This window comes from Mytilus californianus, unplaced genomic scaffold, assembly GCF_021869535.1.
Source record: "Mytilus californianus isolate M0D057914Y unplaced genomic scaffold, xbMytCali1.0.p SCAF_9, whole genome shotgun sequence".
Lineage (NCBI taxonomy): Eukaryota > Metazoa > Mollusca > Bivalvia > Mytilida > Mytilidae > Mytilus > Mytilus californianus.
This window is the reverse complement of record NW_026262745.1, coordinates 46140598-46168579: the sequence shown is the minus strand read 5'-3', so window position 1 is coordinate 46168579 and position 27982 is coordinate 46140598. Positions and strand designations below refer to the sequence as shown.

Here is a 27982-nt window from a genome sequence, read left to right as displayed (position 1 = left end):
CAAACTATAAAAAAATCTGGTTTAAAATGCTTGGCATGAGAGGCTTGGAAAGTAGAACTTCTGGCCAATCCTATAGGGAATTGACGGCTTGAATCAATATACCACAATATAAAACAAAATTTATTAAAAAGACTATAATGTAAAAAAGACATTAAAATATAATATATACAAAGGACTATCTAATAAACAAATAAAAACACCATACCATGGCTTCTATAGTATTGCAACATGAATTACACTCCTTAAACTTAAAATTGTGGAAAAAAGTTTTTGGACAAATTAAATTAAGTCTATTAATCACAATTTTATTATTCCTATAAACAAAGCAAAACAGGTTCATTTGCTGTTGTTACTAAACAATTCCATGTTTGTCAAAGTAAAAAAATCAACTTTAAGCTCCAGAAACCTACTTTACAACATATTATTTTCGGTACAAAAAAAATGCTTAGACTCACAAGCTTGATAAAAAAAGTCCCTACTTTTTTATTTACAGCTCTTTTACCATCATGAATGAACTGAGAAAATAATATGTTCAAAAATATAACAACACAGGCAATTGAGAGAGAAATTGGGAATCTTATGATTGGTGTTAGGCTGTGTTAAAAGGATGAGGGGTAGTGTATCAAACATGCCATGATAATCTTTACAATACCATAAACTGAACAATATGGACAATATAAAACAATATGTCATATTCACAAATACTGATGTTTGACCTTTTCTTTAGTCATTCATTACATAAAATCTAAAAAGCTCATCTATTTAAAGGTACTTTAAGAAATGTACCTAAATAGTGAGGTATCTAAAAGTAGAATGTTTAATGATGGTGTTGGAAAGATGGTCAAATATAGGGATTTTTAAAAAATGTTCATCTACAAAATTAATGCCCATTTGTTTGAAGGCAGTTGATGATAGATGTGCATGAACAAGGCAGTATAGTATAGTATACATTTGTTCCTTCTGACTAACTTTTATTTGCTCGAAACAGATGTATCTAAAAGAATGTTTATTGATGGCGTAGGAAAGATGGTCAAATAAAGAGATTTTTTTAATGTTCAATCTAAATATTAAGGATGTATTCTTCTGACGTAACAGTCTCGTTGAAATCTAGTTCTGGAATTATTTCCAAAACATGTGAAACAAGTGGAAAATATCAATGAATTTAAAAAATGTTATAATCAAATTAACTCTGTGAAAAATTGCGTATTTACAATGAGTAGTTTTAGAGTAATCAATTTTTCAAATTTTATTACCAACCAAGTCAGTCTTTTTAGCCAAAATTTTGTGAAAATGGGTGAGGGGTACAAGAAATGATTTTACCAGAAACATGTACATCCCATATCACTTTTTTCTTTTCAAATTTCTTAGATCTGTATTTTTTCAATCATTTATAACTAAGAACTTGAAATAATATGCATTTTGTTCTTAAAACAGAGAAAAATCACAAATTTACAAAACTGACAGCATGGTTAATTTGACACAAAAAGCATCAAAATATGATAAAACTTTCTTATAATAACACCTACCTATAGTTTTTTTAAGTTAAATTTATTCAAATTGGTCCACTTCATCTTTATTGAAAGTATGAAAAAAAGTTTAATTGTGGAACTGTGATTTTTTTCACGATAATAGCCCAACAATAGGCAAAAATTAATGAATAAAAATGGGAAAATCATCAAAATTGGGTACTTTCAAAGGGCCGTAGCAAAAAAAAGAAGTGAACCACCATATGATTTTTTCTTCACCAATTATTTTTTTACAGTCATATAAACCCAAAAATCAGGTTAAGAAAAAAAAAGTTTAATTCTAGAAATTTTTGGCTACTCAGAGGTGTACATCCTTAATGCCCATTTGTTTGAAAGTAGATGAGGATAGATGTGCACAAGGCAGTATACATGTGTTACAACTGATAAAGTGTTTTTGCTCGAAAGTGAAGAATCTTAAAAGAGGTTTAAAGATTGTGGAAGGAAGATGGTAAAATATACACTGATATAGGGATTTTTAATGTTGCAATAAAATACATACCATTCATGTACAAATGAGAAACAAATCTTCCAAAACTTACAGATTAAAATATTATCTGCCTGTTTTTCATAGATGTTATATTTTAGAAAAAAAGGTTTAATTAAAAAATTAAATGCATGCATTTTGATAATACTGACCATATACAACTTTGTCACGATTTGTTTTATAAAAGTTTCAATACATTTCATAAACAAAAAGATTTCATCAACATATAATAGTTGGTCATTTTCCATTTTAATATTTGAAATAAGAAATAATATTTGACATTAGAAATAATATTCGACGTACTGACATAAATTAGTTAGAATATTGCTTAAAAAAAGTCATCTAACCATTACATTATCTGTTACAATTAACTAGCTTATACTAAAGTATCATTTCACATGCTAAAACCCAAGTCTTCATAAAAATGAGATTCTTTGTAAAAAATGAAAACAACATTTTATAAAAAATTCATGTGTGCGAAGCACTTTCTTTGATTTACCTTCATCAGTAACACTCAAAGCCAAATATTTGAAAGCCAAGTGTGTATAAGAACCAAAACAGTTGAAGAGCTATATAACCAAATAGAACCTAAAAAATTATAGCCAAATCCATAATAATTAATAAATTTATAAACAGGCAATTTAAGAAAGGTATATTATGTAATAAAAAAATTGCTATTTATGTTAACATCAAGTATTTACAGTTTTTATTATACTGTGTGTCAAAGTTATCTTGAAGTCATTTTGACATGAGAAAGTGCTAATATATATACATGTATATATATTTAGGGAAACAACAAAGCTTAAAAAATCTGTTTAACATGCAATGTATTATATATTTACAGAATCTTTACACAAGCACTTGTCAGCTAGAAATTTTAGATTGTTTCCTGCCAACAAATGGAATAAAAATTTACAGCACAATAAAATTAAAGTACTGTATATTCCCTTTGTTGTTAATACAAAAATATTCCCCAAAATTTTGATTTACTGTCCAATACTTTGGATACACAGCTAACATTGTGGATCAGAAAGATAGAAGCAAAAGTGGAGAAAAATGTTTTTAATCACAAAAATGTTCATTCTTCTGGTGTCTTTATTACATCAATAAATATATAAAAAAATCACAAATAAAATGTTAAGTATGTTCAAAAGTGAAAGTGCTTTTCTGTCATTCAGCCATGGGACTGAGGTACTAAAATCTAAATCAAAACAAAGTCTAAAAACAAAGGAAAACAAGTCAACAAAAAACCAAAATGCAGTATGATAAATAATAAATATAAACACAAACATGTGTATGGTTTTCTAAAATACGTAACAAAAATAACTGGAATGTTAAATCTCAATCTACTGAAAAGTATCATATTCAAATGAACTTAAACATCCGATCATGCTGATGAGATGAAAAAGATATGCATACAATGGTGTCAATTTACAAACAAAAACTGAACACTGCTGCAATTATTTCATGCCATTGTTCCTTATTCTATTTTATTGGTGATGAACTGCAAAAATCACATGTCTAAAGTCTTGCAAAACGACTAAAGCTGAACATGGTAGGTAATCATATGCAAATACTGAGATAGCAATGAATCCTCAAGATTTTTGGAAAACAAACAATATTACAAATACTTTTATTTTCATGTTTATATCCTGGCTTAAGATGTAGTTTAAACTTTGTCATGTAGAAAAATAAAACAAACACTTTTGCATGGCAACATAATGATAGTTTTAACTTCTCTCTTTGACCAATTACAGAAATTAAACATACAAATTTTTAAAAGAAATTCAAGAGAAACGTTGTTTAAACCAAGTTGTAGCATCTAAAACAAATCTTTAATTTCAGATTGAAGAATTTGTTTCATATAAACTGACGAGTGTTTAACATGTTTAATGTCAACTTACAATAGACAAAATGGTCAACAAATTCTTAATATTTGAAAGCATATACATGACAATACAACATAAATCAAACCTTTTAAGCTTGTAACATCGGGGGAAAAGGAGATAATTCATTAAATAGTCACCAAAAATGCTGAATATTTAACATTGTTTAAAGAGACTAGCAATGTTGTGCTTCTCTCATTCTTCAAAGTGTGACCTAGTCTTACCTTGTCCTTAAAACAGTTTGTATATTTAAGGATATTGTGAGTTTATTGGATCATCTTAAGTACTTTAAGGTTTTACTTAAAATCTTTACATTGTTATGTTTTATCATACTTTCAAATATTTTTTTAAAACTTTGAATCATTTGTTTTCATAAGGAGAAGGAACAGAAGTCCATCTCCTTGATAACAAGCCATCAGAAAATGATCTCCTTGACAAGAAGCCAGCAGAAAAATATGCAAAACGTATAGAATTTCACGATGAAGCAGAAACAGATAAGAAAACAAAAAGCATAAGAACTCATGAAATTTAAAGATAAATTCAAAACCTTATAGATGACCCCAGTGGTTGCATTATCTATGTTTTTGTTACATCTACCTGTAAAGATAATGTTGCCTTTTTCTGATTTATTAGGAATTCAGACAATATGCTGGTTATTTGCAATGATGAGAAATTGGAACATGACAGCATTGTAAAGATTAAAAGTGCAATATTTAAATGTTTTATTTCCTACAATTTGTTTAGAAATCTATTTCATTGTCTTGTATTATTTTAAGTTGTTGGTTGTTAAGGATTCACAATCATTATTTCTTATTTACATTACTCATTTCACCACATGTTAAAAGAATGCATAAATTATCATGATTATTAATTATGCAGAGTCAAGAAAATTTAACTTAAAAATAAAATCTGGTCTCTCGTGGATAGTTGTCTCATTTGTAATCATACCACATCTTTTTTTATATTAAAGTAGTATTTTGGGTTGTGAATTATTGTCAAATGTCATGAAGACAAATGATTATATTACTTATGTAATTTATACATTTTATACTTAAAGGTGAGAGGCTAGTCCCTGTATGCGAGTTGTAAAAAAAGTAAGGGTAAAAGTAGTTTGAATGGATGACAATTACAACATGTACAAGATTTGTAACATATGACTTGGTAGCTTAATTGCCATTTATAACTTTTGTAATCTGGTAAACAAAAGTTTCTATGGACAATTAATTCACAGTTTAATATTCTTACAATAAGTTTTGCAAATTGTACTTTTGTCTTTTATAAAACTATGACCAGCAAATTCAATAAAGGAACAATAGCTTGATTAGAAGCTTAGCTGCCCATATCTAACTCAAAATAACCTCCATAGAATTAGTATAGTAAAATTCTTTGTCAAGAATTACATCACCATAAAAGAAAACCAGGGAGACTTGTTAAAACTATTTTTATGTTCAAGTGCCTTTCATTTGCTAATAAAACATCATTTACTCATATATATATATATAAATATATATAAGTGCCTATAAATAGCAACACATAACATACGAATCTATTTGAGTGTGGATTGATCAGTACAAAGATTAATTCAATTACACAAATGAAATTATAAATTGCATAGCAATGTAATTTTAACACACTATTGAGTATGTAAATATTTGAATGTTTAAAATATTTACAACATGATAAAAAATAAATAAACGCAATATTTCGCTAGACAAACTAGCTTCATCAAGCGTGCATCTATCCAGGTGAAATCGGATGTAGATAAGAAACTTTTGCAGATGATGGGATGCTAAGCTCAGTTATCAACCCTAGCAAATGTTTTTTCTGATATTTGGTATATCTTTGTGAAATGAGTAATTGCAGATTCATAAGAAGTCAATTCTCCAGTTACTATTTTAAATAGATTACATTTTTGGCTTAGACAATTAAAAAAAAAGTTTTTAGTTTTGCAATTTTATAGCAGACCTGAGGCTAATTCATAGTAAATAATTTGTTATAAGATGTTTTAAATCCTTTAAGCATCTGTTTGGATCTCTTGCTTTTTAAAGGTATTAATCGATCATGATCAATGGAAAGTAAATAACATATTAATATTAAATCAAGTTTTTTCAGGAGTATTAATGAAAAATACTTCTACCAAAGACAAATATTACTTTCTCATTCATGACATTTTTTTTTCTGCATAGGATTTCAAAATTTGAATTTTTAAATGTTCCCTCAAATGGTTGCATATTACACATTACATAATTTTAAAATGTGAATTTGTCAACCCTGTTTTGGGGCCACTACATCCTTAACATGATAAGATCAGGTGAAGCTTGGTATTGAAATCCCTTCTCTGAATTTTTTGACTTGATAAAAGTTGTTTTCAGCATTTGTATACCCCTTTCAACTGCTGAAACACTGAACGGAACATTAGTCAATATTAAGCATTTTTGGTGACTATTTAATGAATATATTTGAAAGTATGATGAAACATAACAATGTAAAGATTTTAAGTAAAACCTTAAAGTACTAAAGATGATCCAATAAATTCACAATATCCTTAAATATACAAACTGTTTTAAGGACAAGGTAAGACTAGGTCACACTTTGAAGAATGAGTGATGCACAACATTGCTAGTCTCTTTAAACAATGTTAAATAACAGGAATATCAGGCATCATGTCCAACACTTGAGGAAGTTCTTGCTAACCAAGATAATCTTTCTATTGTAGTTAACATAATAAAATCAAAACATGTATTGTAATATAATAGTTCATTAAGTAACTGAACTTTGTTCCGTTTATCACAAAAACTTATAGAGATTACTTATGAAAGTATGAATAAAATATAATATGAAGTACAATAATCAATATTAGAGTGTATAACAGAATGATTAGAGTAGGATTGAATGTTTTCATATCAGAAGGTTTAGTACTTTGAGCTTTCTTTCAGTAACTGTGAGCATTTTTGATAAGGTACAACACTTTTCATTTATTTATGTTTTAGTGATTTATAATGCTGTTATTTTCAAGTGTTTTTACTGATTTTCATTGTATGTTCTTTTATTTATGTTTGTTAGCCAACTAATTGAGGTAAAAGAGGGGACAGTTGAGATCTAAAAAAAACGGATTTACTGCGCCACATATCCATATCCCGTCCCCAGTAAGGATGTCTTAATGTTTTTTTTCTTCAGTTATATAGTTAGTGTGGATGGCAGATCTTTGATTATTTTTGTTGAATTTACAAATGTATTCACAACTTTTATGGTCTCTATTATTAACAGCTGTGCATAAATTGTATGATAAATTGACACTGGTCTATTATTGAACACTGTATGTTGCTCTCTGGATGTCTTTTTGATATTTTTTCATTACGTTTCTGTCTAATGGATGTCTACCCCACATCTCCATTTATTCATAAAAATCATGAAATAAGTCGTCAGGTATTATATTCGCTACTTTTTTCTGTTTTTTTTTATTCCAATACCTTCTTTATCATATTCAAGGCAAATATTTTATCATTTCTAAGGGCTAAAATTCTTATTCATTGTACCTCCAATTTAAATTCTGTTTCCTCAACCGCCTGATCAAGATCATCATCTGTAAACACAAACTTGTTCACCAGCATATACAAGATAAGTAGTACAATTGATAATATTCCGTATAAACGGAATGTCCATCTTATGCCAATCTGTGAGTACAACTGTCCAGTCACCAGACTACCAACCCCTTTACCTAAAATAAGTAAAGTGTTTGTATTTAGTTTACTGAATGATTGAAACTTGTTCAAAATAGAGATTTGTCTAAAAGTATACATGTACATGTAGACTGAGATAACACAACTGGTAATTTTTTTTAAGATTAAAGTTTCCATATATAAAACTCTCAAAAAAAGCATAAAAAATCAGGTACATGTAGGTCTTTTTGATCCTCAATAAATTTTTTGTCAAAAAGCTTTATATTTTAATTCAACAATTTTAAACCTTGCAACACGTATTTATATTTATAGCAGGATACTGAATTACCAGTCAGGGGCGTTACTTAAACAAGTAACTTTTTTTAGTTACTTCTATAGGTAATTTTTTATTTTAAAAAAAAATTTAAATTACTCAATAGAGTTATTTCAAATTTCATTAGAAGCATAGACTAAATGTAGTTTACATGAATTTTTACATAATTTTATATCATAAAATTAAGAATTTATTAGATTTGAGAGGAGTATAGACATAAAAGAGGGACGAAAGATACCAGAGGGACAATCAAACTCATAGATCGAAAACAAACCGACAACGCCATGGCCAAAAAAAAAGACAAACAGACAAATAATAATACAGATGACACAACATAGAAAACCAAAGACTAAGCAACAGGAACCCCACCAAAAACTGGGGGTGATCTCAGATGCTCCGGAAGGGTAAGCAGATCCTGCTCCACATGTGGCATCCGTCGTGTTGCTTATGTTATTACAAATCCGGTAAATAGTCTAATTCGGTAAGTCACATTCGTGAAAAGGGAGGATATTGTAGTTACGACATAAGGAACATATCCGATATCATCTGTGAAACGGTTATTCCATTACGGTCAACCAACTCGTGATGGCGTCCGTAAAATTTACAAAGGGATGACTTCAACTTCACCATTTGGAACTCTTGGTTTAATAGCTTCCTTGTGAGCAGCAATCCTCTATCAAGGAAATCATGATAGGAAACACAAGCCCGGAGATATCGTATCAATTGGGAGATATATACTCCGTATGCAGGCGCTGCTGGAATGTTGCTACATAGAAATGGAAAGTTCGCAATTGGGAAACTGAAATCATCTCTTTTGTCGTAAAGTTTTGTTTTCAACCGACCCTCATTGTCAATTTCTAGATGTAAGTCAAGATATGAGGCAGACTTAACTGTATCTGTAGTATCCTTTATCTCTAGTTCGATGGGATAGATTCGTTCAACATAGTCACCAAATTTTGTATTATTTAGTGAGAGAACATCATCTATATAGCGGAACGAAGAGTTTAAGGATATTGCTAACTTCCTATCTTTCTTCCTAAGAAGTTCCTGTATGAAGTCAGCCTCATAATAATAAAGAAACAAGTCGACAAGAAGAGGGGCACAATTGGTTCCCATTGGAATTCCGACAGTCTGTTGAAAAAAAAGTACTCCAAACGTAACAAATATGTTGTCAATCAAGAAATCAAGCATCTTGATAATGTCAGTTTCAGAGAAATTTTTGTTTGAATCAGAGTGATTCTTTACAAAGTAGGATTTATCCCTCCCCAAGACAAGATACTTGTATCTACGTTCGCCATTCTTTTTAATGAAACAAAGTAATACCAACTCTTTCAATTTTTCTTTTAGTTTGGAATGGGGAATACTTGTGTAAAGTGAAGAAAAGTCAAATGTTTTAATACTATTGCAAGATGAGAGAGTCTTAGATTGTATGAATTCTAAAAGATCTTTGGAATTTTTTAGTATCCACATGTGATTCACGCCACCTCTAGAATAAGCAGTTTCACAATAACTTTGGAGCCCGGCTTATTTTAAAAATAATGACAACAATGTTACTTGAATAAGTTATTTTATACATCTTTGAAAGAATTAGTAATAACTCTTATTTAAGGAACATATGTAATTGTTTTGGGTTACAAATTATAAATAACTTCAATTCTTAATTAATTCACAAGTTTCTATCTATTTATATCTGTCTACCTTCAAGATTTTCAAGGAAAACGATATTTTAATAGTCTCAAGAGACAAATCTTTGACCCAGAAGCATCAATATTAAAGATAAGTGCGTCAGAAGGGCAATTAGTGTTTCAGAAGGATTCGATTTTATATTTCATGGGAAAAATAACCAGATAACTGTAAAAATTTGTTAAAACTAGTAAAATCTGTATAATTGGACACCTATAAAAATAATATTTAGAAAAGTTACTTATATAAGTCATTTTTAAAATATCCTCGTTTTCAACATTACTTGTATAGGTAATTTTAAAAGTTACTTGTTTAAGTAATGCCACTGACTGATTACTGAATGGGAAAATATTCATTAAATTATCACTTCTTTTTGGATGATTTATAATCCAGAAAATACAAAGCTGATTCAGTTAAAAATTAATCTTGGTGTTAAACTTTGAATGCTAGTGATTTTTCAGTAATTTACTCACTCTGAAATAGCTCTAGATGTACAAAAAATGTATATCCTATTAGTGACAATATGAATATGTTTGATGATATATTTGCTGTTCATTAAGCAGCAATCAAATCAATTATATATGATGGTTGTAAATCAGAGAACTTATCTGTGTCATTCAATCACTAGCAATCATCCTCATGATCCTGTTTCACAGTGAATCACGGAAAGGACAAGGCTCACTTTAGCATGTTTAGGCCAAATATGGCCTTGAATTTCAACTTTATCATAAAATTTCAAAATGACCAGAATTTGGTTCTTAAATGGATGTATTTCAAAAGATTGACTTCTTTGTTAAAAGAAATCTCTTCATAAGAGTACATTTTTGGCTTCAAAATCAGTACATTTTGGATGTTTTGTCAAAATACAATGATTTTGTGCATTTTTCGAACCTATAAGCTTGATAAAACCCTTAGCCGCAACCTAGGATCCAAAATGTTCTCTAACCAAGAGTTGCCAATGGTGATATTGAATCCCTAGCCACAACAACTTTCTGGATCTTGGGTGGCGGCCAAAGTAAATTATGTTAAAACTGTTAATATTTGAAAAATTGACCAAAACTGACCAAACAACCCAAATAGTGCATACTTAAAGAGTCAATACTTCGTCATTTTTAATATGATGTGCCAAAATGAAGTTATTTTGCATTAATAGTAATATCATAACTATTTCTATGTGAAATTTGTAGTATTATGGCCTGATTAAAAAAAACATCAAAATCTTAGGGCCAATTTTAACCCTTCGTGAAATTACTCCTTTGGCAAGAGTGTATTTTCACTGAAACGCCTGACCTTGTGAGTACTAGCTAATTTTTGTTTACATTTCAAAGGAAAGTAGTAATTTTTTTTGTTTACATATTCGTAAATATTGCCTTTATTTTTTGTTACTGCTCTCTGATTGGACAGAATCAATTTGCGCCAATTAGTTTTTAAAAGGTATCAATAATTTTTGTGTCAATTGCGCCACTCTCTATTTTTCTTATGGTATTATTTGCGCCAATAAATGAAATCAAATTGTGCCACATTTACCTGTCTATTTTTTACCTATATCATACATGTTACATGTACTATAATTAACCTATCCACCTTAGATTAAACTCAACACTCATCAAAATTAAGAAAACTCACTAATAAATAAATTGTTCAGTTATAGAATAGTTTTTCGCATGTAAAGATGTCTGATATATCCATAATATCGTTCAAGAAAATAGTCTGATAGAGGAAAACCTGTCATCGTTGTCAAAGAAAACAAATTCCGTCAGCCATTTGTTAAGAAAAATGGATTGATTGATTGATTGTTGTTTGCTTTACGCCGCATTAGCACAGAAAGGCTATATCGCGGCGAGAGCTAATTCGAATATCATAACAATTTAAGGTATATTTTTAAAATCAGACAAAAGGTGTTTCAATAAACGAAAATACTAGACTAAAGCAAATTGATTATTTACAAATAAAAATCAACTCTAAGATAACGTGATAAAAATTAAAATCGTTTTAAATATAACAACATTTTTTATATTTTATAATATATTCCAATTTCTTTTAAGAATGAAACAATGTTTGTAAATGGAACATTATTTAATAAATCATACATATTATTGACATTGAAAAGCTTCTTCCGAATATCAGCAAAGTCAATACAATTAATTAAAACATGTTGAATAGTATACTTGCAGTTGCAAGGTACACATTGTGGTTCATCTTCATTTTTTAAAAGATACTCGTGTGTCACTCTAGTATGACCAATTCGGCATCTAGAAATAACACACTGATCTTTTCTGCACATTAAATTATTAAAAGGTTTACCTAAATTAGGTTTAATTTCATGTAATTTGTTACCATCTCTCTTACTCCATTCATTTTTCAAAATATTAAAAACATATTCTCTAATATTAGATTTAAAATCAGTATATGGTATATCACAGCTAGATAAAGTGTCACCCAGGGCATTCTTTGCCTCAAGGTCTACAGCTGTGTTTCCATGGATTCCAACATGACTCGGCACCCATAGAAATATTATTTCTTTAAAAAGAATTTTTAAATTCCTCATTACATATAAAATTTTGAGAATTATTGGTTTTTTAATTTTAGTATTTTGTATAGCTTGTAAGCATGAAAGTGAATCAGAACATATAATAAACTTGGATTTATCTGAAGAAGCAACAAATTTCAAAGCAAAAATTATTGCTTCTGCTTCAGCATTACAGATGGATGCAGCAGAAGGCAAACGGAGAGTTGCAGCTCTGTCCCTGAAGACAGCAGCAGATGCAACTCGGTCACCATCTTTTGATCCATCAATATAAACAGTTGAAAAATCTGAATAATTGGCTTTAATTTCAGCATAGTGTTCCTGAATTAAAAGAGGATTTGTTTCATTTTTATTGTGTTTACGGAGATCAAATATCATTTTTGGTTTGGGAAGTTCCCATGGAGGACATTTGCAAGTTTCAACTTGAGCAACAGATTTTAAATCAAAAGTAGCTAAATGTGGTTTTAAACGTATACCTAACGGAGGAATTTTGTTTTCATGTTATGCAAAAATATCTTCATAAATTGGATTAAAAACTCAGCTGTAGGCAGGATTATCTTAATAGGCTTTTAGTTTGACAGCATATTGAAGTCCAAGCTTCAAACGTCTGTCAAAAAGTGAATGCTCATCAGCCTCTACATACAGACTCTCAACTGGTGATGTTTTAAAGGCGCCAAGACAGAGACGCAAACCCAGGTGATGCACAGCATCGAGAATCTGTATGTAGGACTTTCGTGCAAAATGGAGAGATTAGATGGAAATGTACAGTTAAGTCGTGTTGTGCTAGGCTATTTACAGATGAATCTTGTACAGTTGTTTTGAGTGGGGAATTAGATCATATATATCATGTATATAAAACTAATACTCGGAAACTAGAAAGACAGATTTTGAAAACAGCAGGCAGACGAAAAGCAACTGATATATTATCTGAGCGACCTTCTAAAATAATTAATTCAGAGCTCTTCAAAATTGACGAAGAACATTTAGAAAAGAAAAGCCTTTGGTTTAGTGTTGAACAGAGACATATTATAGTATTAACTGTATATATAAATATGAGTGAATGTTTTAATTCAGCATATTTTTTGTACTAAAATGACTTTAACTCCGTCAGTCGGTAAACTGCCAGTCCCAAACCCGGATAAAGGAGGGAAGTCACTTATTTAAGTCTAAATTAAAAACAACGTTCAAACCTATGATTGCGTTGGATAAAAACCACAATTTTTATACGTGTGCATGCAAAACATGTTTGTTGTTAGATGGGTCTAAATACAGCACAAACAACATTTTCCAAAAGACCAAAAAAGTGAAAAAAGTATATTTTAACAAAACGCATTTGACTAACAGGTCGAACAACAAATGTTCTTAAACCCTGCTGACTGCCATTGGCGATTGCCAAATAAATGAATCACCGATGTAATAAATGGATCTTAATTATAAATTTAATACTAAACAGAAAACAATAAACTTGCGGAAAAAATGGTATACCGCAAACAAAAGGTGCAAAGGTTTTTGTACACCATATCCGGATTTCGACAATTAATGTCTCTTTAGTGATGTTGGGAATCGAAACGGTTTTTGGAAAGCCATACAATTTACCTCAATTGAGAATAGACTCTTGAATTTTGAGGAGTCAAAATGGGATGAACGGATCATATAAACCCGAAGGCAAATATAATACAAGCCCAAACGAAAAATATAAACAAGTCTAAATTGAAAACAACGTTCAAACCTATGATTGCGTTGGATAAAAACCGCAATTTTTATACGTGTGCATGCAAAACAAGTTTCTTGTTAGATGGGTCTAAATACAGCACAAACAACATTTTCCAAAAGACCAAAAAAGTGAAAAAGTATATTTTAACAAAACGCATTTGACTAACAGGTCGAACAACAAATGTTCTTAAACCCTGCTGACTGCCATTTACGATTGCCAAATAAATGGATCACCGATGTAATAAATGGATCTTAATTATAAATTTAATACTAAACAGAAAACAATAAACTTGCGGAAAAGATGGTATACCGCAAACAAAAGGTGCAAAGGTTTTTGTACACCATATCCGGATTTCGACAATTAATGTCTCTTTAGTGATGTTGGGAATCGAAACGGTTTTTGGAAAGCCATACAATTTACCTCAATTGAGAATAGACTCTTGAATTTTGAGGAGTCAAAATGGGATGAACGGATCATATAAACCCGAAGGCAAATATAATACAAGCCCAAACGAAAAAATATAAACAAGTCTAAATTGAAAACAACGTTCAAACCTATGATTGCGTTGGATAAAAACCGCAATTTTTATACGTTTGCATGCAAAACAAGTTTCTTGTTAGATGGGTCTTAATACAGCACAAACAACATTTTCCGAAAGACCAAAAAAGTGAAAAAGTATATTTTAACAAAACGCATTTGACTAACAGGTCGAACAACAAATGTTCTTAAACCCTGCTGACTGCCATTGGCGATTGCCAAATAAATGGATCACCGATGTAATAAATGGATCTTAATTATAAATTTAATACTAAACAGAAAACAATAAACTTGCGGAAAAGATGGTATACCGCAAACAAAAGGTGCAAAGGTTTTTGTACACCATATCCGGATCTCGACAATTAATGTCTCTTTAGTGATGTTGGGAATCGAAACGGTTTTTGGAAAGCCATACAATTTACCTCAATTGAGAATAGACTCTTGAATTTTGAGGAGTCAAAATGGGATGAACGGATCATATAAACCCGAAGGCAAATATAATACAAGCCCAAACGAAAAAATATAAACAAGTCTAAATTGAAAACAATGTTCAAACCTATGATTGCGTTGGATAAAAACCGCAATTTTTATACGTGTGCATGCAAAACAAGTTTCTTGTTAGATGGGTCTAAATACAGCACAAACAACATTTTCCAAAAGACCAAAAAAGTGAAAAAGTATATTTTAACAAAACGCATTTGACTAACAGGTCGAACAACAAATGTTCTTAAACCCTGCTGACTGCCATTGGCGATTGCCAAATAAATGGATCACCGATGTAATAAATGGATCTTAATTATAAATTTAATACTAAACAGAAAACAATAAACTTGCGGAAAAGATGGTATACCGCAAACAAAAGGTGCAAAGGTTTTTGTACACCATATCCGGATTTCGACAATTAATGTCTCTTTAGTGATGTTGGGAATCGAAACGGTTTTTGGAAAGCCATACAATTTACCTCAATTGAGAATAGACTCTTGAATTTTGAGGAGTCAAAATGGGATGAACGGATCATATAAACCCGAAGGCAAATATAATACAAGCCCAAACGAAAAAATATAAACAAGTCTAAATTGAAAACAACGTTCAAACCTATGATTGCGTTGGATAAAAACCGCAATTTTTATACGTTTGCATGCAAAACAAGTTTCTTGTTAGATGGGTCTTAATACAGCACAAACAACATTTTCCGAAAGACCAAAAAAGTGAAAAAGTATATTTTAACAAAACGCATTTGACTAACAGGTCGAACAACAAATGTTCTTAAACCCTGCTGACTGCCATTGGCGATTGCCAAATAAATGGATCACCGATGTAATAAATGGATCTTAATTATAAATTTAATACTAAACAGAAAACAATAAACTTGCGGAAAAGATGGTATACCGCAAACAAAAGGTGCAAAGGTTTTTGTACACCATATCCGGATCTCGACAATTAATGTCTCTTTAGTGATGTTGGGAATCGAAACGGTTTTTGGAAAGCCATACAATTTACCTCAATTGAGAATAGACTCTTGAATTTTGAGGAGTCAAAATGGGATGAACGGATCATATAAACCCGAAGGCAAATATAATACAAGCCCAAACGAAAAAATATAAACAAGTCTAAATTGAAAACAATGTTCAAACCTATGATTGCGTTGGATAAAAACCGCAATTTTTATACGTGTGCATGCAAAACAAGTTTCTTGTTAGATGGGTCTAAATACAGCACAAACAACATTTTCCAAAAGACCAAAAAAGTGAAAAAGTATATTTTAACAAAACGCATTTGACTAACAGGTCGAACAACAAATGTTCTTAAACCCTGCTGACTGCCATTGGCGATTGCCAAATAAATGGATCACCGATGTAATAAATGGATCTTAATTATAAATTTAATACTAAACAGAAAACAATAAACTTCCGGAAAAGATGGTATACCGCAAACAAAAGGTGCAAAGGTTTTTGTACACCATATCCGGATTTCGACAATTAATGTCTCTTTAGTGATGTTGGGAATCGAAACGGTTTTTGGAAAGCCATACAATTTACCTCAATTGAGAATAGACTCTTGAATTTTGAGGAGTCAAAATGGGATGAACGGATCATATAAACCCGAAGGCAAATATAATACAAGCCCAAACGAAAAAATATAAACAAGTCTAAATTGAAAACAACGTTCAAACCTATGATTGCGTTGGATAAAAACCGCAATTTTTATACGTTTGCATGCAAAACAAGTTTCTTGTTAGATGGGTCTAAATACAGCACAAACAACATTTTCCAAAAGACCAAAAAAGTGAAAAAGTATATTTTAACAAAACGCATTTGACTAACAGGTCGAACAACAAATGTTCTTAAACCCTGCTGACTGCCATTGGCGATTGCCAAATAAATGGATCACCGATGTAATAAATGGATCTTAATTATAAATTTAATACTAAACAGAAAACAATAAACTTGCGGAAAAGATGGTATACCGCAAACAAAAGGTGCAAAGGTTTTTGTACACCATATCCGGATCTCGACAATTAATGTCTCTTCAGTGATGTTGGGAATCGAAACGGTTTTTGGAAAGCCATACAATTTACCTCAATTGAGAATAGACTCTTGAATTTTGAGGAGTCAAAATGGGATGAACGGATCATATAAACCCGAAGGCAAATATAATACAAGCCCAAACGAAAAAATATAAACAAGTCTAAATTGAAAACAATGTTCAAACCTATGATTGCGTTGGATAAAAACCGCAATTTTTATACGTGTGCATGCAAAACAAGTTTCTTGTTAGATGGGTCTAAATACAGCACAAACAACATTTTCCAAAAGACCAAAAAAGTGAAAAAGTATATTTTAACAAAACGCATTTGACTAACAGGTCGAACAACAAATGTTCTTAAACCCTGCTGACTGCCATTGGCGATTGCCAAATAAATGGATCACCGATGTAATAAATGGATCTTAATTATAAATTTAATACTAAACAGAAAACAATAAACTTCCGGAAAAGATGGTATACCGCAAACAAAAGGTGCAAAGGTTTTTGTACACCATATCCGGATTTCGACAATTAATGTCTCTTTAGTGATGTTGGGAATCGAAACGGTTTTTGGAAAGCCATACAATTTACCTCAATTGAGAATAGACTCTTGAATTTTGAGGAGTCAAAATGGGATGAACGGATCATATAAACCCGAAGGCAAATATAATACAAGCCCAAACGAAAAAATATAAACAATTCTAAATTGAAAACAACGTTCAAACCTATGATTGCGTTGGATAAAAACCGCAATTTTTATACGTTTGCATGCAAAACAAGTTTCTTGTTAGATGGGTCTTAATACAGCACAAACAACATTTTCCAAAAGACCAAAAAAGTGAAAAAGTATATTTTAACAAAACGCATTTGACTAACAGGTCGAACAACAAATGTTCTTAAACCCTGCTGACTGCCATTGGCGATTGCCAAATAAATGGATCACCGATGTAATAAATGGATCTTAATTATAAATTTAATACTAAACAGAAAACAATAAACTTCCGGAAAAGATGGTATACCGCAAACAAAAGGTGCAAAGGTTTTTGTACACCATATCCGGATTTTGACAATTAATGTCTCTTTAGTGATGTTGGGAATCGAAACGGTTTTTGGAAAGCCATACAATTTACCTCAATTGAGAATAGACTCTTGAATTTTGAGGAGTCAAAATGGGATGAACGGATCATATAAACCCGAAGGCAAATATAATACAAGCCCAAACGAAAAAATATAAACAAGTCTAAATTGAAAACAACGTTCAAACCTATGATTGCGTTGGATAAAAACCGCAATTTTTATACGTTTGCATGCAAAACAAGTTTCTTGTTAGATGGGTCTAAATACAGCACAAACAACATTTTCCAAAAGACCAAAAAAGTGAAAAAGTATATTTTAACAAAACGCATTTGACTAACAGGTCGAACAACAAATGTTCTTAAACCCTGCTGACTGCCATTTACGATTGCCAAATAAATGGATCACCGATGTAATAAATGGATCTTAATTATAAATTTAATACTAAACAGAAAACAATAAATTTGCGGAAAAGATGGTATACCGCAAACAAAAGGTGCAAAGATTTAGTTGATATATATAAGTAAAAATAAATAAATTCATAAAATTGGCACAATTAGATGATTTTTTAATTGGCGCTAATGATACCTATAGTTTTTAAAATGAAGTGGCGCAGAAGTAGCATTGGTGCAAATGAGTTCATTTTTAGCGCAAATAAATATCGCCCCTCTGATTCTCAGAATGACTGTCATTCCAACTTGAGAATGCAAGGGTAATTATTTATGTTAATATTGGCTATTTTATTAAATATTAATGTAATTTTAACAATTTTTAGCAAAAACTTGTACAAAATAACTAAAATGGTTAGCTGCTGATTTCAGAATTACGATTCTTTTACGACTGAAGTTTCTGAAACAATACTTACTATATTCAGCTACGACTTATGTTTGATAAGCCAAATCTTTCATGTGTATATTTAAAACATTTGATATATCATACATGTATAACATTACTTATGAATTGACCTCATTTAGTTGCTTTATAGTTATATAATATGTGTAACTGTCCTCCCTTTTTGCAAAAGAAATTAATACAATTTTGTGATATTTTGGTAAATTACATAGTAATTATTAGTTACCCGACAAAATCAATACTAAATGCAACAAAACATGTCATCAAAAGAAATACTTACCAAATCCAAAATGGACTCCACTCAGCAGTCCTTGGATAGTTCCCGACATTCCTGGAGGTGTAAGTATGCTGCCATATGATGTTGCAGCAGCCCACATGATTCCAAAGGTAATACCATTTAACATTTCTACTGGTAAAACATACCATGCATTTTCAAGGAATGAATATATCATAAACCTTAAAGCATATGCAATGAAAACAGCATATAAACATTTAAAATGTCCAAATCTTTTTATAAAAAAACCTGCAAAGTACAATAACGGTGTTTCAGCTATACAAGAGAACAATAAACATAACCCTGGAATAATTTTCAGTTTGTTTCCAAGTTCATCTTCCAAAAACCAGTAGAGAAAGGCCTCTATTGCACCTGTTAATGATCCAAAGTAAAACACAACTAGAAGAAATACTAAAGTTTTAGGTCTACGTAGCAGAGTCATTGTTCCTTTTAACATTTGCCCACACATAAGGGTGTCTGAAATTCTCATGATACATGACATCAAAGCTGTTGCAATGTTTAAGGAACTAAACAAATAAAATGCTATACTGAAATTGTTCATTTTGGTTTTTGAACTTAGTATATCCATGCTTAAAGCTGAAACAACAGCAAACACGGTAAATCCAACTGTTCCCCATAATCTCTGTTTGCCCCATTTATGCCTATTTTTTTCTCCAAGTATGTCATATAATATGGCATCTCCCAAACTCATTATAGGTGCAAAAAATACATTTCCAAATAAAAACAGTACAAAAAAGAACCAAAATGATGTTTGGCTTAAATCCTCTGCTACAATATGAGTACATGTGTCCACATGGCTACATTGAAGGTCACACACAAGAAATGCATCATCACTGCACAACATTTGCCAGTACTCTTGACCTTTGTACACTATATCCTTTAAGTAAAAAGTCCTACAAATTTTGTCATCTGTTTTAATTTTATTTGATAAAACTTCTTTGTTTAACAGATATCCAAGATCTGGAATTTGAAAACTCACATAAGATTCTCCTTTTCTAATATCTAAATTCACTAGGTAGCATTCAGCACTATCATATGTGCCTGTTGCATCAGTCAAACACACTTTCTGAGGCGAGTCTGACATTACCTTATAAGTACAATGCAAACCGCATGAAAGTTTAGACTTTGTGGCAACATTTTGTTCTTTTGGCATGGTACTGATGATATATGGCACAGTATTACTGCTGCTTGAATTTGCTACCTTTGTAACAAAAGATTCCTCACTTATAATCTCGTTGGCTTTAGTAATATAAGAATGAAATGACATGGGACATGCTGTCATGCTAATACTCTGGTTGATATTATAACAATCTCGAATAAATAAATCTCCTTGATTACACATGATTTCAGTTGTCACTTTTGTATGTTCAGTTTGCTTTGATGGCACAAGTATCATAAGATTAAAGCACAGACCTGTTAAAATGCAACACACAAATAGAATCAGTTTGTGTTTCTGGAATTTGTCTGCTAAAGCTCCAAATAATGGTCTGACTAAAAACCCAATAAATGGCATAAGACCATAAATTATTCCAGTCTGTGAATTTGTCATACCAATCTGCTTCATATAAAGTGCCATAAATGGTAGAAGATCACCAATAGCTACAAAATGAAAAAAAGAATAGTAGACATATGTATGTAGAAATGTAAATTATCATCAGAAATTCGATATATGTTTCTTAAACATTTTCAAATGAAAGTTCATCAGGAAAATTTTGAACCGAAAAGGGGTCACAAAATATTCAACATGGCCAATTTATTTTCACATTTGAACTTTGAACCCACTTACTAAAGCCAATCGAAGCTCATGTGCTACTGATTTTTGCATAATATTTTATGAGTATGCTGGCAGAAAATCTACATGTTTACCCTACATGATAAAAATTATGACTTTTTCAGAGTTCATGTATAGATTTTCTGATGCTTGTGAACTTGAATAGTACAAAGAGGGTACCTTTCAACAGGTAGTCTGCACTTTGGTAATTGCACGATTTTTAAAAAGATATATTTTGATTGTAAAAGTTAAGTGAATAAATTATGGTATTTAATCTAAGGTTGCAACTTCTTTAATTAAAGTTGATAGTTTTGGATGATCTGTTTTGGAGGCCATTCTTTTATTCGTTCAAACATGTATAAAAGCGGAATATTGAACAGTATTCCCCTTTGGTGCATGAATTTCAATAAAAATAAGTCAACTTAAAGAACCTTCACCCCACGCCCCCACATTGTCACTAGGCAAACAAAATCTCATCAGATTCCTAAGTTGAAAGACTCATAGCTGCTACAAAAGTCAACTGTTAAAAAAATTCTCGTGGATATGCACATCTACATATTATGTTATCATTAACTATAAAGTTTCATTAAATTCTGTAGTATGGTTTCAGAGGAGCTCAAAGGGATTTTACTCCTAAATCTCACCAGATTCCTAATTTCAAAGATTCGTAACTCCTACAAAAGGCAGCTGATAAAATTTCTTGAGTATAGGCACATCTATATAGTATAAGTTTAATGGAATTCTGTTGAGTGTTTTCAAAGGAGTTGCAATGACAAACTGTTGCAGTACAGTCGTATCCGGTATTTCCGCCCGTCCCTCTGTTTTTTATAATAAAGAAGAAATATACACGACCAAAGCCTTAGGTGGGCGCAGTTACCGGACTGCATCGTAGCATATTTAGGCAATTATTCTAAGTTCAAAGGGCATAACTCCTACAAAAAACATTGAATCATAATTTCCTGTTGAAATGCTAATCTACACATCTACCATGGCTAAGTTTTGAAAATTTTATTTAGCCATGGTATTTTGACCCCCCCTGCCATGGTATATTGAACCCCCTAATATAGACCTCTTATTTCAAATGTTCTAGCTATTCTAACTCCTTTACATAGTTATAATATTCCAATAAGTAGTTTGTATGTATTTAACATGCTGGAAAAGATGTTTTGAAAATTTTACTTAGCCATGGTATTTTGACCTCCCTGCCAATGGTATATTGAACCCCCCACTATAGACCTCTAATTTCAAAAGTTCTAGCTATTCTAACTCCTTTAAATAGTAATAATATTCCAATAAGTAGTTTGTATGTATTTAACATGCTGGAAAATATGTTTTGAAAATTTTACTTAGCCATGGTATTTTGACCCCCCTGCCATGGTATATTGAACCAGGGAAGGGGTAATTGAAAATGTAATTGTAATTAAGTGTAATGCATTACAATTTTCCATGTAATTGAATGTAATGTGTAATTGAGCATTTTTTTAATTTACATGTAATGGTAATTTAATTAATTTCATTGAAAAAAGCATGTAATGCTAGATTAAATTACTTTTCAATTACATTTCAATTACATGTGCATGTAATTTTTGATGTTAACCATAAGAAATTCTGTTAATATTAATCGTAAAATAATATTTAATTCACATATATTAATGAGAAACCAACAAATCCTAATGAAACTTTTAGAGCAAATTGCCATCAATGTACTTCTAAAATATCTGGAAGTCTGACTTTGTGATTTACATGAAGGTAAATTTTTTTTAAATAATTGCCCACACTAATTTTGTCAAATTAGTATACACAATAAGTTTATAGAAATAAAATTATCAGCTGTAAAAACAAATGGTAATTAGTCTGATTAATATGTGTGTAAAACAGCCTAGGGACAGTGTAAACTATTACATGTATTTTATCTAATTAGCAGATGTATACAAATATATGAAGCATTATACTTCAATTATTTTCAATGTTATAACAACTATTATATTTCTTTTGAAATTTTTAAAGAACAAATTAAATTTTTAATTTATATAAAACTTTTTAATTAAATTACAAAAAAATCCTTCTTCTTAAAAATGAGATGAAAATAAGTTAACAACCTAAGTTGGCTACCTTAATTAAAGGAAATTCAATGGTATTTGACCAAATGCAAATGCAAAAAAAAAAACCACAGTGATGTTTGTTGCCTTTTACATATATATAGCTTGGCAATAGTTAAAATTGAAAAGTTTAGAAATTTAATGACAATAGACAATAGCTGGCAAAAAATACCAGTTATCAAGTAAATGAAAACACTTTACATCCAAATTGTCACATACGCTTACAATAGATATAAGAAGATGTGGTATGAGTGCCAATGAGACAACTCTCCATCCAAGTCACAATTTATAAAAGTAAATCATTATAGGTCAAAGTACGGTCTTCAACACGGAGCCTTGGCTCATGCGATATATATATATATAAAGAATCAAGAGGTCAAATTAAGCTGAGGGAAGAAGATTAAACATTGTTGGGCTAAATTTGAGACAAGATATATATATTTACATTGTACATAACATATTGGTTTATACAATTCTGATAAAATGTAATGTGTAATTCAATTAATTACTTTGGTAAAGTAATTGTAATTTAATTAATTACATTGCCAAAACTGTGTAATGGTAATTAGTGTAATTGATCATTTTTGCAATGTAATGTGTAATTCAATTAATTACATTCCAATGTAATTGACACCATGTCTGTATTGAACTCCCTACTATAGACCTCGAATTTCAAAAATTCTAGCTATTTTAACTCCTTTACAAAGTAATGATACTCCAATAAGTAGTTTGTATCTATTTAACATGCTGGAAAAGATGTTTGGAAAATTTTACTTAGTCATGGTATTTTGACATCCCTGCCATGGTATATTGAACCCCCTACAATATACCTCTAATTTAAAAAAATCTGGCTATTAGAACTCCTTTTCATAGTTATGATACTCCAATAAGTAGTTTGTATGTATTTAACATGCTGGAAAAGATGTTTTGGAAATTTTACTTAGCCATGGTATTTTGACCCCCCTGCAATGTAATGTGTAATTCAATTAATTACATTCCAATGTAATTGACACCATGTCTGTATTGAACTCCCTACAATATACCTCTAATTTCAAAAGTTCTAGCTTCTCTAACTCCTTTACATAGTTATGATACGCCAATTGAAGTAGTTTGTATGTATTTAACATGCTGGAAAAGATGTTTTGAAAATTTTACTTAGCCATGGTATTTTGACCCCCCTGCTATGGTATATTGAACCCCCTTCAATAGACCTCTAATTAAAAAAAATCTAGCTATTGTAACTCCTTAACATAGTTATAATACTCCAATAAGTAGTTTGTATGTATTTAACATGCTGGAAAAGATGTTTGGAAAAGTTTACTTAGCCATGGTATTTTGACCCCCCCCCCCCCCCCCCCCCCCCCCCCGGCCATAGTATTGATGCATGAACCCCCCACTTTACCTTTGCAAATTTCAAAAATCATATCTATTCAAACTGCTCTAAGTAGTATTTGGTATAGATGAAACATGTTGAAAAAGATTATTTAGCAATTTTTCTTAGACATGGTATTTTGACCCCCCCCCCTTTACCTCACCCTTGCCATGAACCCCATTGTCTATACACCTCTTAATTTCAAAAATCAAATTATTTCAAATCACTTTTCAAAGTTTTAATACTCTAATTAATATATGGTACATATAATTCATATTTTAAAGATGTTTTTACAATTTAACTGAGCCATGGTAATTTGACCCCCTCCCCCTTTTTTACCACGGTAAATTTAACTCCCTTTATATGTTAGGATTTCAAATAATCAAAGCATTCAAGGTACATGGTCTAGTCGTAATGCTTCAATAAGTATTTTGAATGAAATTTTGTTGGAAGTCTTCAGCATGTTCAGAGCACTAAGTCTTATACCAAGCCATGGTATCTTTATTTTTTCCTACCATGGAAAATTTACCTCCCCTTTTTGTATGTTTGATTTTAAATCTATAAAAAGCTTTAAAATAATGTATTATGTTCTAATAATTATCTAGAAGGAAAAAAAACAGGGGGGTTCAATTTACCATGGGGGTCAATTTTCCATACAAAGGGGGGGGGGTTCAATTTACCATGGGGGGGGGGTTATTTTACCATAACGGTATTGTGACCCCGGGGTCAATTTTCCATGGGGTTCAAAATACCATATGACACCAGGGGACATCATTTTTTTTTTTATAAAAATTTCTGGAGATAAAAAATTACACTTTTTCAGACATTGTCAGAAGGGTTAGTAAAAAAAAAAAACATTGAGTTTAAAAAAAACATTTTCAGACTGTATGTTTTTAAATAAACTGTTGACACAGAGATATGTCTCGCCTGTCGGCATAAAATTCAGAAAAAGACAATCTGATGGACAACAACATTGCTAATTAATTCAAAGTCACTGGACCGACTAGTGGGTAGGGCCTCGAAATGGTTGACAAACTGAGATGTGCAGACAGCATTGTAACTTTATAGAAAATATTGTCTATTGTAAATAGTTCCTATCTAACTAACTTAATCAGAAAACTTAACATTGAAAATTGTTAATTGAAAGTCACTGGACCATGACCTAGGGGGCAGGGCCTTGAAATAGTCGTCAAACTGATATGTACTGATAGTAATGCAACTTTAAAGGAAATATCATTGATCTATTGCAAGTAGTTCCTATCAACTTAACTTAATCAGAAAACTTATCATTGTAAATTGCTAATTAATTGAAAGTAACTGAACCATGGCCTAGGGGGCAGGGCCTCAAAATAGTTGTCAAACTGATATGTACTGATAGCAATGCAACTTCACATAAAATATCTATCACCAGTTGTTCCTATCAATCTTAACTCAAGCAGAAAACTTAACATTTAAAATTGCTAATTAATTTAAAGTCACTGGACTATGGGCTAGGGGGGGCAGGGCCTCAAAATAGTCGTCAAACTGATATGTACTGAAAGTTATGCATCTTCATACAAAATATCAATGATCTATCACAAGTAGTTCCTATCAAACTACCTTAATCAGGAAACTTATCATTGTAAATTGCTCATTAATTGAAAGTCACTGGACCATGGCCTAGGGGGCAGGGCCTCAAAATAGTCATCAAACTGATATGTACTGATAGCAATGCAACTTCACATAAAATATCTATCACCAGTAGTTCCTATCAATCTAACTTCAGCAAGAAACTTAACATTTAAAATTGCTAATTAATTTAAAGTCACTGGACTATGGGCTAGGGGGGGGGGGGGGGGGGGAGGACTCAAAATAGTCGTCAAACTGATATGTACGGATAGTTATGCATCTTCATACAAAATATCAATGATCTATCACAAGTAGTTCCTATCAAACTACCTTAATCAGAAAACTTAACAATTGTTGACACCTTCGGGTCGGAAAAGAAATCCCTATGTCTTGCTTTCCATGACTTTCGTCGCAGGAAGACAAAAACTGTCCCTATAAAAAAACATGAGTGCACACGCTGAAATGTCTCGCCTGTTTTACTGACCATTGATTTTATGTTGAAAGTCTTAAAGATAAAGATTTCCTACAAGTATCACATAAACTTAACATTTTTAAAGATCCATGACAGTGATGTCAAGGTCAGATAAAAACTGTCACACAGAAATGTACACCTTACAATTATTTCATACACCAAATATAGTTGACCCATTGCTTATGGTAATTGTAAAACAGACCAAAACACAAAAACTTAATGTTAACCAATTTACCATGGAAATGAGGTCAAGGTCAGATGATACTGGATAGACAGACATGTACACCTTACAATCATTCGATCCATACACCAATTATAGTTGACTTATTGCTATTGGTATTTGAAAAACAGACCAAAACACAAAATTTAACATTGACCAATGAACCATGAAAATGAGGTCAAGGTCAGATGACACAAGCTAGACAGACATATACAACTTACAATCATTCTATAAACCAAATATAGTTGACCTATTGCTTATAGTACTTGAAAAACAGACCAAAACACAAAACTTAACATTGACCAATGAGCCATTAAAATGAGGTCAAGGTCAGATGACAGCTCGACAGACATGTACAACTTACAATCATTCCATACACCAAATATAGTGGACCTGTTGCTTGCAGTACTTGAAAAACAGACCAAAACACAAACAAATTAACAATGACCAATGAACCTTGAAAATGAGGTCAAGGTCAGATGAAACCTGCCAGTCTGACATGTACCCCTTACAATCATTCCATACACCACATTTAGTTGACCTGCTGCTTGTAATATCTGAGAAACCGACCTAATCTCGTAACTTTAACCTTGATCACTGATCCATGAATTGTGGTCGAGGTCAGGTTAACCCTGTCTGACGGACATGTAGACGTTGCAAGGAACCCATATACTAAATATAGTTATCCTATCACTCATAATAAGTGAGAAATTAACATGACAAAAAAACTGTAATTTTTTTCAAGCAGTTACTGAACCATGAAAATGAGGTCAATAACAATGGGCATATGACGGAAACTTCGTAACATAAGGTATCTGTATACAAGGTATGAAGCATACAGGTCTTCTACCTTCTGAAATATAAAGCTTTATACAAACAGTTTACACCACCGCCGCCGGAAAGTAATAACTATGTCTCGTCGCAGGTGAGACAAAGATATGCCAAGCGAAGTCAGGAATCTCAGGGCAACTTAATCATATTAATCGCTCACTTTGCCTGGTTTGGTTACCCTGATGCCCCCCCCCCCCCACAAAAGAGGAATGGTCAGTGCCTTGATCCTTTTAAAACTTACAAGCAAGTGTGAAGAAGTAAAAGATTTTTACTCTCAGCAATCCTAAATCTATCCTATACCATTTTGCTGTTTGTGAGTCAGCCATGTTTCTTGTTCCTGCTAATTACAAAAAAGAGTTGTTGCATAAAAAAAACTTAGAAATAAAACAGAATATCAAATGACTTATACCTTGATGTAAAAATGTTTGAATTGTTCTTTTCTATAGCATAATGCATGAACAGTCTCTTAACAATATTTCAGTAGATCTGCCAAGGTTCTGTTACACACATAA

At 31.4% G+C, this 27982-nt stretch overlaps 2 protein-coding genes across 2 annotated transcripts in view; one reads left to right on the top strand and one right to left on the bottom strand.

Moving 5' to 3' along the window:
* Nucleotides 1-27982, top strand: part of LOC127714332 (torsin-1A-like) — a 237850-nt gene that overhangs the window by 138329 nt on the left and 71539 nt on the right. The window lies entirely within an intron of this gene.
* Nucleotides 122-27818, bottom strand: LOC127714327 (major facilitator superfamily domain-containing protein 6-like). Its single transcript, XM_052220388.1, has 4 exons — nt 27712-27818; nt 19083-20696; nt 7433-7614; nt 122-3228 (listed from the first exon to the last, which is right to left on the bottom strand). The coding sequence occupies exons 1-4, from the start codon at nt 27794-27796 to the stop codon at nt 3217-3219; spliced, it is 1893 nt and encodes a 630-aa protein (XP_052076348.1). The 5' UTR covers nt 27797-27818; the 3' UTR covers nt 122-3216.

Bases quoted from the DNA above. Each gene is read 5' to 3' on its own strand.
- LOC127714327 (XM_052220388.1), bottom strand. From the start codon at position 27,796: ATGGCTGACTCACAAACAGCAAAATGGTATAGGATAGATTTAGGATTG. The intron at 20,697-27,711 runs GTAAGTTTTAAA...TTCATTTTGTAG, and splicing joins TTACTTCTTCACACTTGCTT to CTATTGGTGATCTTCTACCA. The intron at 7,615-19,082 runs GTAAGTATTTCT...TACTTATTTTAG, and splicing joins TGGAGTCCATTTTGGATTTG to GTAAAGGGGTTGGTAGTCTG.